The 15624-nt window shown below is 43.0% G+C and overlaps 1 protein-coding gene across 2 annotated transcripts in view; it reads left to right on the forward strand.

The window, feature by feature from the left end:
- nptnb (neuroplastin b) overlaps positions 1-15624 on the forward strand; it is a 39821-nt gene that overhangs the window by 20195 nt on the left and 4002 nt on the right. For both annotated transcript variants that reach the window (XM_042061640.1, XM_042061641.1), the window contains exons 3-6: positions 177-378; positions 5485-5579; positions 11191-11324; positions 11684-11957. In XM_042061640.1, coding sequence (XP_041917574.1) covers positions 177-378; positions 5485-5579; positions 11191-11324; positions 11684-11957 — 705 coding nt within the window. The remainder of the gene's footprint in view (positions 1-176; positions 379-5484; positions 5580-11190; positions 11325-11683; positions 11958-15624) is intronic.

Below are 15624 nucleotides of genomic sequence, written 5' to 3' on the forward strand. Positions count from 1 at the left end.
ATCTTTGCGAGGATGATTGTGCGCTTAACTACATTTTTGAACCATGCAGGTTATATGGAGCACCAGACACTGGGGAGATGAATTCAGGGAAAGCTCTTCAGCGATTCCCTTGCTGGTTCCAACTAACCATGCCCTCTTTCCTCCACCCCACCCTTCCATTCCCTTTTTTTTGGCAGAGCCCAGGATCAATGCCTCTGACCAGGTGATCCTGCCCACGCCACCCCCAACTCAGCACGGGATGCCGCCCCCCCCTCTGCCGGCCATCATCCTGCAGTGCAACCTGACCACGGCCCACAACGCCCACCGCCAGAGCTTCTGGATGAAGAACGGAGTGGAGATCGATTACACAAGGAAGGAAACAACCGACACGGAACATAAGTGAGCAGGCCAATGTCTGTCTGTCTGTCTGTCTCAGTAAGAAAATTCAAAAGCTGTGCTTTTACAAGGTAACAATCTAGAACTTTTGAAGGTTTCTGGTTTATCCTTATGAAAGAATCATAGTATTCTGTATTGGAACAGTCCAATGAATGGCTCTCTGTAATAGCACTTTGAAACAGAAACCCTTGGCTCAGGGATTTTTAGTAAGGGAATATTAAGTAGACTTGTTTATTGATTCAAGGATGATAGCCACATAGGCTACCAAGAAATTAATGAGATCATAAAGAGACACTGAGCATATCAAGGGCTACTTCAATAACAGTAAAGGGGTATTTCCGGACTCAAGAGAAAATTAAGACGCATTTAAGTAGATCTTGTGTTGTTGGGAGTCAAGGGAATAGAGGTTTTCAGCAGTTTTTTGCCATCTGGAGCCCTTCTACATTAACCAGAGGTGAAAATAGAAAAGCAGAGTGGAAGCATTCTGGTTTCTGTTTTTAATGATCACAGACTTCAGTGCAAGGTGTAAAGCCCTATCCACATATACAACGACTAGTGACAAAGAGACCACGTAATGTCAAAGTAATTCAAATGTAATTACATGTAAAATAACTGTGTTATGCTACAAAGATTTTAACTTAAAAATAATGTACAAATAATTTAAAACTTTTGAGGTGACAAGTGAATAACCACATTTGAGTGAACGATGCTAACGTAGCATGGTTCTCATGGTATGCTTGGCGAGTAGGGTCACAAGTGATGTTTTCTGTGCTTCAGCCTGTCAGTCTGTGAGGGAGTGATTCAATTGATATCAGGAGGGATCACATTGGTTTGAAGGATTTATTAGTGATGTGCTGTAGCTTACTGTGAGGGCCTGTCCAACTACTCTACCAGACTGTAATGGATGAGGTGAGAATGCCTCCTATGATTGCTTTGTGGAACTCGACAGAGAAAGAAGAGAGAGTTCCTGCCTTAATCATGGTCTGGCATACAGTAAGAAGAATGGGTCTGTGCTGAATGTTGTTTTGATGTTGTCTGTGTTGATGTTTTATTTGAAATGATAAAGGTTTTAAGATGATTAAGTGAGGGAAATTGTAAGCCCAATATGTGTATGCTGGTTTTGTGCTTGAAATTGAATATGCTTAAAGTTCTGCATTGGTTCCCAGTATTGTGTTAAACAACCAAGATACCACCTATGATGGCAGTGTCATCTCAAGATATAGGCTACTTACACAACAACGGATCAGATCAGCTATTTGTTTTCAGGGAGAAGAACAGGCCCTGAACTCTTCCTGATGGTCACATGGTGGTATATATCATCATTATGATTCACCTTCAGATGGAGATGTTGAGGGAGGTCAGGGGTCAGGTGTAATAGTCTCCAGAGGATTCTGATGGTGTTGAGAGCAGTGGTGTTGTCTCTGACGTAGATCAGGGTGTTGGTGCAGCAGTATGCGAAAGAGAGTTACGTTAACTGTGTTTTTAACAGAACTGTTAGTTATGGTGTGTGTATGTATATGTTGTATGTGTGTGTGTGTGTGTGTGTGTGTGTGTGTGTGTGTGTTTGATGATGATGATTGTGTGGTGCTGGATTACATGAATGATACATGAATGATACAAATACATGAATGATGGACCCAAATAGCTTAATACCACAGTTGTCATGTTGTGTGTTGTCATCAAGTACATCAAGTAGAGAGATCTTGTTGAACCATTATTATGCACAATGTTCTTGTGGCGGTGGTTGTAATTTGTCGTCCCATTTGGCTGGCACTCCTTATTTCCAGTTCAGTAGTAGATATAATAGCAGATTTCTTTCAGGTAAATAGTGTTTTTATTTCTTCTTTTTGTTAACCGAAGTGGACTTTTTTGGCAACCTGTTTTGCAAGGCTTGTTTTTGCAGTGATGCAATATATGACATCATGATGTGTTGTCATCAAGGTCACCAGATGCATGATATATCTCCAAGTCTGCACTCTGAGCAGCTTTGCAGCTTCTCAGGATAGTACAGAGAACATGGTTAAGGAAAGGTTCACAAAGATTCTACGTAAAGCATTTATGGTAACACTTTACTTGACGGGTGAGTTCATAACACATTCATAGCAACTGCACATAAAGCATTCATGACTGTTTCATGAGACATGACTCAACATTCATACCAAACCTTTCATGAATGTGGAAGACAGAACGACAAAAATGTGTCAAAATAAAAGTCCAACAATTGCAAAGCAGCATTGCCGTTTTTGTTCCAAACCTCTTACCTGATCACATCACATCTGAGTCAATGGGCTACTCCAGTGCCAAAAAGACAGAACATGGTCAAGCAAATAATTTTTGTTTCATAAAAATGTATTTGTTTTATGATACCTTTGCAGATGATTTCTCATTTTTTGCTACTGGGAATGTCCAACCATTCCAGGTTACACAAATACGGGTCAGCTGAATGTAGGCTAGTTTACCTCCCAGTGTTAAATTCAGTGATTATGAATACTTCACAACTTGTATAGTAAAGTGACATTCGATGTAGACTTCATAAGATATTCATGAAATATTTACAAAGGCTGGAGAGAAAAACGGCAATGCTGCTTTGCGATTGTTGGACTTTTATTTTGACAAGTTGTCATCGTTCTGTCTTCCACATTCATAAAAGGTTTGGTATGAATGTTGAGTCATGTCTCATGAAACAGTCATGAATGCTTTATGTGCAGTTTATGACAGCTGCTATGAATGTGTTATGAACTCAAGTAAAGTGTTACTTTAAGTATAGTGCATTTATCAGATTATCCTTATCCATGTATTTTTGAGAATCAGATTATGCTGTTTGGAGTTGCTTAAAATCTAACCTGAAAATTTACATTCTATGCAGTTCCTAACAATTCTGTGATTGATAACATAATAATGACAAAAACAATATAACAACAACAACAACAACAACAACAATAATAATGATAGTAATAATCAGCCACCAAAAGCCAACTGTCCTGCACAGTATGATGTAAAAGGATGTGATGTTCTCAGGAAGACAAGTAGGAGTGTGAGTTCTCCTGTAATCTTTGCTGGTAGACTGGTATCCGTGTACATGATTACAAGGATAATGAGTGCAGTTCAGTGAGCAGAAAATATCCCCAAAAGTTGTGAGGAGGAGCTGCACATAATGAATATCAGTTAGCAGTAGATCCAGGATAGCATCCCTGATAGTCGACTGATAGTTAACGTCAATGGATTGCATAGGCTGTAATTAGGTCTTTAAGTTTTTGGCACACTGGCCCAGCACAGATGCACAGATGAAGACACTGTAAGCCACTGGGGGCACTGACAAATAACATGCGGTCCATTTACCAGCCCCCGTATTATGCATGACTGCATTAGCAGAGGATGTATATGACATCATGTTACATGTCTGTGGTATTACATAGCTCTTAGTTAAAGGTCCTTACAGTAGAGGTAGTGCAAAGAATTTTGGTATGAAATAGGATTTTGTTGTCTTTTTGACACAAAAATGGAAAGAGAGAGAAAAAATAGGTGTTATGTCAGACGTGTCAGATGGAATTCCCCAGCAGCACTTCCTATTAAGTGCTGTCATAGTACCTATTACCACATTGGTCTGGGGTGGTGGGAGTATGTGTGTGTGTGTGTGTGTGTTGTGTGTGAATGTGTGTGTGTGTGCGTATGTGCGTTAGTGTCTGTCTGTCTGGAGCGAAGTGTGGGGGATGGGGTAAACACGCACACACACGCGCACACACACACACACACACACACACACACACACACACACACACACACACACACACACACACACACGTACACACATGTACACACACACACACACACACACATGTGTACACACACACACACATGCACACACATACGCACACACTATCCCTCAGCTGGACGTGCCGCTGATGCTCTCAGGCAATTTCCTGTCAAACGCCGTGTCAGTAATCCTCCTGCGGCTGACCTGACAGTGGGGAGACAGACAGCTTCACCCCCCCCCCCCCGCCTCCCATACACACACAGCAGCAGAATCCCCAATCCCCCCGGCCCAGCCCGAGTGCAAATCAAAAACCTCAGCTCCCTGTGGGCACGCAGGAGGACCAAAATAGCCCAGTAATTGTGCCTCCGCTGGCTGCCATATTTACAGAGGTAACCGGCACACATTTCAGGTGTTTATTGTGTTCGGATTTAGAGACATGCACTGAGATGTCTCTTTCTCTCCCTCTCTCTCTCTCTCTCTGTTGCTGTGAGCGTTAATGGGGGTGGGGGTATTGTTTTTTGCAATTCTGGAGTTTCTTTTTTGACAAATTTTGGTTTTCATTTATTTATATTCAGCCAGGTTTAGATCGTTACATTTCATTTCATTTGCAATATGAAATGGATTAATTTATACTGTGCAATGTGCATGCATGTACTCATGTGTATGTACTACTTAACCTATCTTAGCTGGCCTGATTGCTTAGATACTGGTGCTTGTGCTTGCTTTTCCCTCTTTGCTAAAGAAATAAGTAGATGGATGACATTAGATTTCCATTTACCATACCTTAGCCACACCTATAGCTACTTTTATTTAGTATGTCTCAATCAGACTTTGGAATATTATGTTGAACGTTTCATTTCCTTTTTTACTGGCCTGTCAGTCTTGTGGACACACTGTCATCTTTATCCTCTGCCTCGCCACCCATATTAACCATAACGAACGATGTTGAGTATTTGACGCTAGGTAGACTATTCAATCTTCACTGCTTCTGCCGCCTGTAGTAGCCTAGCTGCCAAGACAGACACGCTAGATAGTCTACGTCACATCCCTACAGAGCCAATGATAGCACATTCTACACACAAGAAACACCGACCGCTCTGTGCACAATGCATAGGCTATTTCAAGTAGAGAGAAAATAGTAAATTGAACATACGTATTCACGTAGCTTTTCGAAAAACCGGGACATTCAGTGTCCTGGGAGAGTGGATACATCTCCCGGGACAGGCTATTAAAAAGAAGGACAATCCCGGTAAAACCGGGACGGGCGGCAACCTTATAATTATGTGTAGTAACATTCTACAAACACATGTATTCATGGAAACTGAACCAATGATCTGATTTGTTTTTGTGTACAGATTGAACAAGCCACGAGCAGAGGACGCTGGAAAGTATATGTGTGTCTACACCTTTGACATGGCTCCCAACGCAAATGCCACCATTGAAGTAAAAGGTAAGAGATCTTTGAAGCCAATCATACGAATATGGCCAATCATGACATAATGTGCAGGGATATGAAAAGGCAGGATTGCTTCCTCAAGGGTTTCTATGACAGTCCTTATCTCACAGAAATGCTTTGATGGCTGAGACAAGCTCTGGCTGTGCCTGTGATAAAAGTGACGTTCAAAAATGTGATAAACGGTCCCTGGTGTATGCGTCTGTTACTGCAAGGCTTCCAAATGCAGGGTTCCTAACCTGGAGAACACCCGTCCGCACACACACACACACACACACACACACACACACACACACACACACACACACACACACACACACACAAGCTCTCTCTCTCTCTCTATCACACACACACACACACACACACACACACACACACACACACACACACACACACACACACACACACACACAAACACACACAGGACACACTTCTCCTCATGCACACACTCTTGTCTGAGAGAAATTTGCCAAAAGCCCAGTGTTGAAGCCAGCCGACTGATGAATTCCGACAGTCACTCTGTCTAACTGTTCTCTGGCTGTCTCTTAGTGTGCGGGGGCATACACACTCATTTGACCCCTGTGTGTGTGTGTGTGTATGTGTGTGTGTGTGTGTGTGTGTGTGTGTGTGAGTGTTTTCGTGTTTGTGTCTATGTGTGTAAGAGTGCGTGGATGCGCTTGTGTGTGTGCAAAGGTGTTTGTATGTGGGTGTACGTGGGCATACATTTGCTTGTGCACATTTATGTCAGGTGACTGATGCATTGAGGCATGAGTTAGTATACTGTAGGTATGCATTCATCAGTGAGTGTGTGTGTATGTGTTTTTTTTGTGTGAAGACGTCACGTGTGTGTGTGTGCTGTGTGCTGTGTGCTGTGTGCATGTGTATGTATGCTAGCTGTTGTATGCACATTCATGTTTGTATGTGTGAGTATACAATATGATGCATGTTCCTGTGTGTGTGTGTGTGTGTGTGTGTGTGTGTTTGTATGTGGGTGTACGTGGGCATACATTTGCTTGTGCACATTTATGTCAGGTGACTGATGCATTGAGGCATGAGTTAGTATACTGTAGGTATGCATTCATCAGTGAGTGTGTGTGTGTATGTGTTTTTTTTGTGTAAAGACGTCACGTGTGTGTGTGTGCTGTGTGCTGTGTGCTGTGTGCATGTGTATGTATGCTAGCTGTTGTATGCACATTCATGTTTGTATGTGTGAGTATACAATATGATGCATGTTCCTGTGTGTGTGTGTGTGTGTGTGTGTGTGTGTGTGTGTGTGTGTGTGTGTGTGTGATCATGGGCCAGGGGAACTGCAAAAGTGACTGAACATGCTGCGGAACGCAAACCTAACCCAGTGTCAGTGCCGCTTCCGCCTCCTCCCTGCTTTTGCCTCTTTTCAACCATCGCGCCCAACGCTGCACGCACCCTTTGAATCTGAAGTTTCCCCTTTTATTTATCACACCGTCTCATCTGAGGCTTTTGAACAGAGATTTATCTCATCTCAAAACAAAAAAATGGGGATATCAATAAGCGCTGTCATGGATAATTGGCGCACCGGAGTGAGTAATGGCGACTGACACCTGTGCGGGATGCCTCCCGGCTTGCCGTGTAGACGCATGGGAGCCCGCAGAGGATGTGCCTGTCTACATGCCTGCCACAGCTAAGCCAATTTGTTTTGACACTGCCATCGTGCACACTGAGCATGCTCCAACTGTTATGTCAAAGCTGTCTTAAGCGCCGGGCTGGTTGCGTAACGCCAAGACACTAATGTCTGCTCTGGTTGGCCGCCTTTGCTCCTGATTCCAGCCCATGGGATGCCTGGATGCAACATGGCAAATGGCGCCCGTGTGTAGAGACTACACACGCACACTAGATACTCACATACACACACCTATACACACAGACTAATGCTCAGTCATACGCACGCACACACATTCATACACACACACAAATACACACACACACATACACACACACACACACACACACAAAAGCTTTATGCACCCTCACACACAAACACGGAGGCATACTCACTGGCATGCACACACACACACACACACACACACACACACACACACACACACACACACACACACACACACACACACTCAGACTCACACCCCTTCAGAGAGGCTCAAAGCACACATGACAAACCACTGCCTCTTTGATGATGCGTGAGCCCTTAGCTGTGTTTGTCTGCTCTCTGTTCCCAGATGAGCAGCACACGCAGCCACGCGTGCACCCGTGAGTGTGTGTGTGTGTGTGTGTGTGTGTGTGTGTGTGCATGCCAGAGTGAGTATGCCTCCGTGTTTGTGTGTGAGAGTGCATAAAGCTTTTGTGTGTGTGTGTGTGTGTGTGTGTATGTGTGTGTGTGTGTGTGTGTGTGTGTGTGTGTGTGTGTGTGTGTGTGTGTGCGCATGTGTGCATGCATGGGGTGGGGGGCATGCATGTGTGTATTTCCTTTAGCTTGAAGCAGGTCTGAAATAACTATTCTGCATGCTAGTCATGAGTTAGATTTGTTGTGTTTTTAATATCTGCAGATTTGTTTTTGTAATACCAAACACGGTACGGTGTGCAGTTCTGCATTTTAATGATTCCAAATATACTTTGTTATGCAAAAACACCCTACAACAAGGCTACTACAAGGGCAATTGCTGCAGTGTTGTTTGATGTCAAATCTTCAGGGACGAAAATCCCACATATATGTTGATATCTTCTGGACTGCAAGCCTTCAGCAGCATTTGCATTACATCCTGTGTGAATGTGTGTGTGTATGCATGTTTATGTGTGTGTAATGTTTGTGTGTGTTTTAAGGGGAGCCCTTAGGTAGTGCGTAGGGATCTTGGATTAAGTCCAATCATCTTGAGTTTGTGGGTGGAAAGAAGCTTCTTTGTAAGCCCCCCCCCCAGCACTTTCCAGAGCTTAACGGAGTCACTAGGCAACCATTCTTACACACATTACAGTAATTAATAAAGATGATCGGTCTTCTGCTGAGATTTGGCTTCTGATTTGTATTATTGCCTCACTTACAAATACAGTGTGACTAGGCTATAGCAAATGCATATTTGCATGTATTGTGTTTTGTATATGTGCACTTTTTGATGTTATACATATGAAAGTGTTCATTGCATGCATTTGGTGTGTGCATGTATTTTGTGTGCACATACATGTATGCATTGTGAATTTGTGTGTCTGGGTGTGTGCATGCTATGTGTGCATAAGTGTGTGTGTGTGTGCAGATATGAAAGATACTGTATGCCTCACTTACTGGGAGTGTAAATGCTATGTGTGCATAAGTGTGTGTGTGCAGATATGCCTCACTTATCGGGTGTGTACTTGCTATGTGTGCAGGAGTGTGTGTTTAATATTTCTAAATATCGGGTGGTTGTCTTCTCTGTTTGGTGCATGTATTTGCATCTACAGTATCATGCTCGTGTGTGCACTTGTGGGACTGGTCTTGGTCTGGTCTGTGCACTCACTGTGTGTGTGTGTGTGTGTGTGTGTGTGTGTGTGTGTGTGTGTGTGTGTGTGTGTGTGTGTCTACTGTGCTGCCCCGGGCTGTAGTGTCCTTGGCACTCCCGGCTTGGAGGCATTGAGCTGGGAGGCAACAGATGGAGGCTTGTGAGATGGGCTGGATTAAAGCTCTGGATCCCGGCCCGCTCCTCTCTAATAGCTGCACTTTATTTTCCGCCATCATAATCTGTCCTTAGCAGCCACGGCTTTAAGGGCGCTCCTGTCTAAATTTTTTTTATCCCTTTTTTATCATTTCATATCTATTTTGCATCGTTTGGAAATATTTGATGTTTAGTTTTTGTGCAATTACAAGTTTTGGTTTATATGGTATGTTGTGTTCCATATACCAAAAATTTAAGGTACATTAAATGTTTGTTTGTCTGTATATATTTTTTTTTATTGGGGGGGGGGGGGGGGGGGTTAACCTGAGGTTTGTTTGTGCAAATCAGGCTTAAGGAAAGATAGTAGATAGTAGATTCTTAGACATGTGGGTCAGTAGTTAGGTTAATCTCATTTACCTCTATCTCTTCATTACACACTGGTGAACACTCATGAAGGATCAGTATTGGGAAAGTGCCGAGAAAGGGAGAGTGTGTGTGTGTGTGTGTAACGGAGACAATGCTGTCTGTTTGTGTGACGCTAGGCTAGAGAGAGAGAGACGGCTGGATTACTGTCGAGTCAGAGGTGATGTGTGCTCGGGATAATGCTGTCTTACGCACGCACGCACGCATGCACTCACTCATACACACACACACACACACACACACACACACACACACACACACACATGCATGTAGGCACACCCACGCATGCACCCACACAAGCCCTGCCTAGGCGGGCATGTGCTCTCCGTAATCACACATAGATGATGTCATTGCCCACCAGAGGCCACGCCTGAACCCTCCCCCTCCTGGCCCCACCCCCATCTCACCGCTCTCCTCCTGCAGCAGCTAGCGAGAGCACTCTCTGCAGGCTGTCCCCTTATCCTGCTTAATTGCATGGAAGGAATTACCGTAATTTTCAGGGATTAGCAAAAGGTGGCAGCAGCAGCAGCAGCAGCAGCAGTATCAGCCCAATGCACAGGAGTTACAAGGAGTGAATATCTTCACTGTCTGCTGTCAACCTCACACCCCTCCCCCTACCCGGCGTGTCTCGTGGGTGGGAGCCTGTGGAGGTGTATGGTTTGAGCGCCAGAGCCTAGTCTCTCACGGAAAAAAAAAACCTTTCTCTAGCCGACACCAGCTGTCAGAAGCACTGTCGAGCAAACAGGGGGATGAGTCAACGCTACGCACACGTGCGTGGGCAGCCCTGGCGGTCCTGGGCCGCACGTGAGTGGCGGTTTAACTACGCCAGAGATATCAAGCTAATTACTCTGCACCACTTTGCTCCATTCGCCACTCACTTCCTCGCTTACATCAATGGCCCCAACCGGGGAATCAAATCCATTCATTTCATTGGGGAGGGTTACCCAAGGGGATATCACCTCTCAGAGAATTTCAATCATGCATTGGGGGATTATACATATGGCCTTGTGTGTGGTCAGAATGGCTGAATAGCTGAAATTGAATGAATGAATCACTGAAATAAAACAATTCAGCACCGACTTGCAGTTCATTATTTATATTCATAAGGAAGTGAATTAGGCGCTGTCACAATTTCGGAGCAAAACCATCTGCCCCACGTCAGCCAATACCATTAAATGACAAAATGACAATGTTTTTTTATAAAGCAAAGTAAAGTGATGTAAAGCAAAATCTTTTTCCTTTCTTTTCTGAGGTAATTGGCCAACTATCTAATGACCAAAGAATAATACAATTCCTTATGAGGCGTGCTGTGATATGAGATCTTTGACAGACAGGAAAAGGGAGAAGACTCGTTTGATTCTTGTTTATTAAAACAAGTTATTGTTTTTTACATTAACTAAAATCTAATGTTAACTAATGCTAGTTAAGGGAAATGTTGAGTAGTTCACCCTCGCCGATTATACAGTATTAAATGTGCAAAGTACACATATTACAGTGCACAGCTGTGTAATAGTCAGTGGTGTATAGTATGATGTTTGTCATTTGGTGTAAGTTTCCCTTTTTGTCTTTCCTAGCTGCCCCCGAGGTCACTGGACACAAACGCAGTGAGAACAAGAACGAGGGTGAGAATGCCATGCTTTACTGCAAGTCAGTGGGCTATCCTTACCCAGTGTGGATCTGGAGGAAAAAAGTCGCCGAGACCTGGGTGGTAAGTCTCTTTGTGGTGTCTGCACTCAGCCACTTAGTCAGGAGTAGTCAGGAGTGGTAATATATCCTTCCGTATGAATTTCTACCTTCCCTGGCAACACAAATATGTCCAAACAGACATTTAACATGTTTTCCAGTGAACATGCTTATTTACAAATCATTTTAATTTAAATGACATGAAATTATGTCAAATCGGAATGACACTTCATCACAGATTAACTATAGCAATAGCATTTAATGAAAAGGTGCAAATAAAAATACTTCTTGGCTTACAACTGTAATTCTGAGGAGGTTATACTGTATAGATATGCTGTAAGAGATGAGTATGTTATTATCTTTCCCCTGTCAATCAATGTCCAGGACATTGACAACTCGTCCGGCCGCTTCTTCATCAAAATCCAAGACAGCTACACAGAGCTCAACGTCATCAACTTGGACATCAGCACAGACCCCGGCCAGTACCAGTGCAACGCGACCAACAATATCGGCCACAAGTCCTCCACGTCCATATTGCGGGTGCGCAGCCACCTGGCGCCACTCTGGCCCTTCTTGGGCGTGCTTGCCGAGATCCTCATCCTGGTTGTCATCATCGTCGTCTACGAGAAACGCAAGAAGCCCGACGAGGTGCCTGATGGTAAGCCTAGTACACCGGAGCCATTTAGGGTTTTTTTGGTACCATTTGAAGAGATGCATTTACTGTAGCTGCCAGCTACCCTTATAATGTGTTGTTGTTGGCAAACCAAGTATGTCTGCCATTTGATTGCTTTGTAACCTTTGATGCCAAGATGCAGTTGGCTGCCAATCAGCCTTTAAATATAGAGATGTTGCCAGATCATTACTAAGCTTTTAGGCTTGTCCACTATAAAACACTAAATCTTCTAACTTGTCTGACAATGACTGAGAGAGCAGTGCTTTCCACAGTCATGTCTCAAATAAATCAGATATAACAGCAGCTAGATGTAGAAATACAGTAGCCCTGTCAAAGGCATCAGCTGTAATGACTCTTAGATGTAGCAGTACCATGTTACAGGCGGGGCCTGGGTCCTTCATTGGTTGTGCGACAAGATTTACTATGAGCACACAGTGAAGTAGAGTCCTTTTAACAATGGATGCAAACAGAGAAGCACTCTGATTGTATTCAAAGAGGCGCTGAACTGTCTTTGAAGAGGGAGTGAGCCTGTCTTGTCAACTGAAGTGAGCTCATCACACAGACGGCATCATCCCTCTAGAGTGTTGTTTAAACACTGTCGGTCTGTGGCGAAGTGACAGATAATTGAGCTATAATTACGACTTTGGCCACCCATGGAGTAGCCAGCGCCGTCCAGCTGGGATGGGAAGATGGCCATCAGTTCAGGTAGCAGATAATTTGCCTTGTCGTGAAGGTGAAAAGCCATCAATAATTTAATCCTCTGAAGGGGAAACCTGGAGGGTTTTCCACAATGTCCAGTGCCCCGAAAGGGAGGTCACTGCACTAAGTCTAAAGAGGGTATTTACCTGAATATTCATGGGAGAATGGACGATGCAAATGCAAAACCTGCCCAAAGGCTCTAGGGCTTTCCCCCCTGCTACTTACCTCCCATGCCTCAAAAACACAGATTTTGTAAAAAGGAACAGCTCTCTGAATTGAAATATAACAAAATGTCTTCCTGCTACCCTGCCTACCCACAGAGTAAAGAGAGATAAGAAAAACTTTTTTTTAAATGAAGGGCTCCTTTATAAACATTTATATGGTCTAGAGAAAATTAAGATGACAAAGAACATTTTAAGAAATGGATGGTGAAATTTTGGCTATCATTTTGTACTTGACATAGATAATGTTACTTTGAAGGCATAACACTATTAGTAAACATATTTTAACATTATGGCTCAAGACCCAGTATCACTGTCAGCGCCCCTAGAGGTGCCCTTGAATGGCCGACCCTTTTTAAAAGGAAACTCCCCATTCCCGCTGCCCGTCTCCCTGCACAAGCAGTCGTGCAGACGCAGCCAGAGAACACACACCTCTCTCCTCACTGGAGGACCGGTGCTGCTGCCTCACACAGCCGCCGCGGAGGCATGCTAATCTGACCTTTAGCGCCGCACACGAGGGCATCTCCCAGCCACACAGGGGTTCGCCGTTAACCTTTAAATGAGACTGCAGCCCAGACCCTCTCTTGCACAGAGTAGCACTATCAGATGACACTCTCCAAGATAAATTAAGGCAGCATGAAAGTTGATTACCGTCTCACAGTATTTTAGGCTTTTTTGCTGCAAAGCTCTGGCAGTGTAATATGCACACTGGAACATGTAAGAACATGAGAGTGGTGTTACATGATAAATGAGATATTATTCAGTTATGGTGATGGTGACCATTATCGAAAAATATAGCCATTAATTAGTGCATACATAAATAGCCATATAAATCCAAAGAAATATGCATTTACTGTAATTATTAGACATTATTTACCACATTTTTGCCATTGCTATAGTCATATACCCTGGAGTAAAAGAAAGAAAAATGTCCACATATTGGAGTACAGCTCCCAGTATTTAGTTGACTGCAATTACATTTGTTGTCAAATAAATTCTGGGAGCTGGACTTAAGTGTGCAGACACTTATTATTTATTTTACTATAAGCTGTGTTTGTCCAGCACCTGGCCTCAAAACAGATTGGATATGCATGCCACTCCTCTGCTGGACTACAGTATGTTCTTAACCTGACCTTTTTTAATTAAGGTAAAAATTAGCTGGGCACATAATTGATAAAGTTTTGTTTACCCCCACGTTTTGCTTACCATACATTGACTAAAAAGATATATATATATATATATATATATAAAAAACAGCCAGACACTCGCTCGCTCCTTAATAATCCTTTCCCAGCCTGCTTGTCCTCATTCCTCAAAACAGGCTTTATCTCTTTCTCAACAGTCTTTTAAGTATAAACAACAGATTTTAGTTAAACACTACCCCCCCCCCCCCCCTTCCAATTTTCTAAATCAGGTGAGTACAGCACAGCCCGGCAGTGTTGTAGACACACTACTGTTTCTTCTCCCGGTGCTGTTCCAGTTCTTCCTTGTCAAAATGACTTCCATCTCGTTATGCACTCAGAAGTAACTGAGTATGTTGAATAGTACTCTCTCAAACAGCTTGCATCAAATGTGTGACTCAAATATCTTCTTTTTTTCTGTTGTTTAAATTCGGACTCGTGCAAAGCCAAAATACTGCCCACAAAATTAAATAATTGTTTCTGCTGACATACAGTGCTTCTGTCATATCTTGAGGACATGGTCAGCCTTTGGTGAGGTTGAGTCAAGGCAGTCTACTTTTCCTTTGTTTACTGAAGTACTATGTCGGACCAGAAAAGCTAAAGCTTATGTGCTTCCTATCAGTCAATTTTACTTGGAATGTTTCTATGGAATTGTTTGTTTTTGGTAACCCATGCTCAATTATATGGAAAATATGTGTGCTGAAACAATACAAAAAAGTAAAAATCACACAAAAAAAAATCAATTAGTTCAAAACCTCACACATTCCATGTCATGAACCTTCAATTGAGGCTCGAGGAAGGATATAGGGGTTAATAAAGCACTTTTAGACTTCTTCATAAATATACAGTACAGTATAGAAATGCCCAATGCAAGATGGCTGTGATGCATGAACAACATGTTAGGGTTAATAAGTAGGGATGAGATCAACAGAGGTGGTTCTCTTAATGGGTTGCTATTGCTTCTTTCCCCCCCTTTCCCCCAATGGCACCACATACATAACGGGTGGTAAGTGAGCGCATTTGCATGTCTACAGACTACAGCTTTTATCTGTCTTCTGCAGTCCATCCAGACCATGTTTTTGATACCTGTTAATCCACTGAATTTTTTTATTTTATTATTCTACAACATGTGCTCAAATGGCATAGTTGTCTTATATTCATTATTTGCAGGTACTGGACACAAACCGTTCCAGTCCCTACTCTACCAGTCCTGCCATTTGTCCAGCACCTCTGCCTTGGTTTATCTGTACTCTTTCTCCGTCTCTTGATGATGTGCTTTCAGTTTACTTTCCCAATCTAATTGACTCAGTTTTGAAAAGAGCAGCTCTGTCCTCACTGGAGAGAGAAAAAAAAAATTGTTTGTATAAATTCTCTGCTCAGTCAGATGGAATGTGTTCTTTGCTTTTGTGTCTTGGGGTGGTGTGCCAATTTCACCCAGCTTTTTTTTATTTTTATAAAATCACAAAGATGTACTGGACAAAATAACTAAACAACTAAAACCAAAACCCAAATGAGACTGATGGCGGATGTGATTTCTGAGACACTTTCAGA

Source organism: Alosa sapidissima, chromosome 14 (assembly GCF_018492685.1).
Source record: "Alosa sapidissima isolate fAloSap1 chromosome 14, fAloSap1.pri, whole genome shotgun sequence".
Classification (NCBI taxonomy): Eukaryota; Metazoa; Chordata; class Actinopteri; order Clupeiformes; family Clupeidae; genus Alosa; species Alosa sapidissima.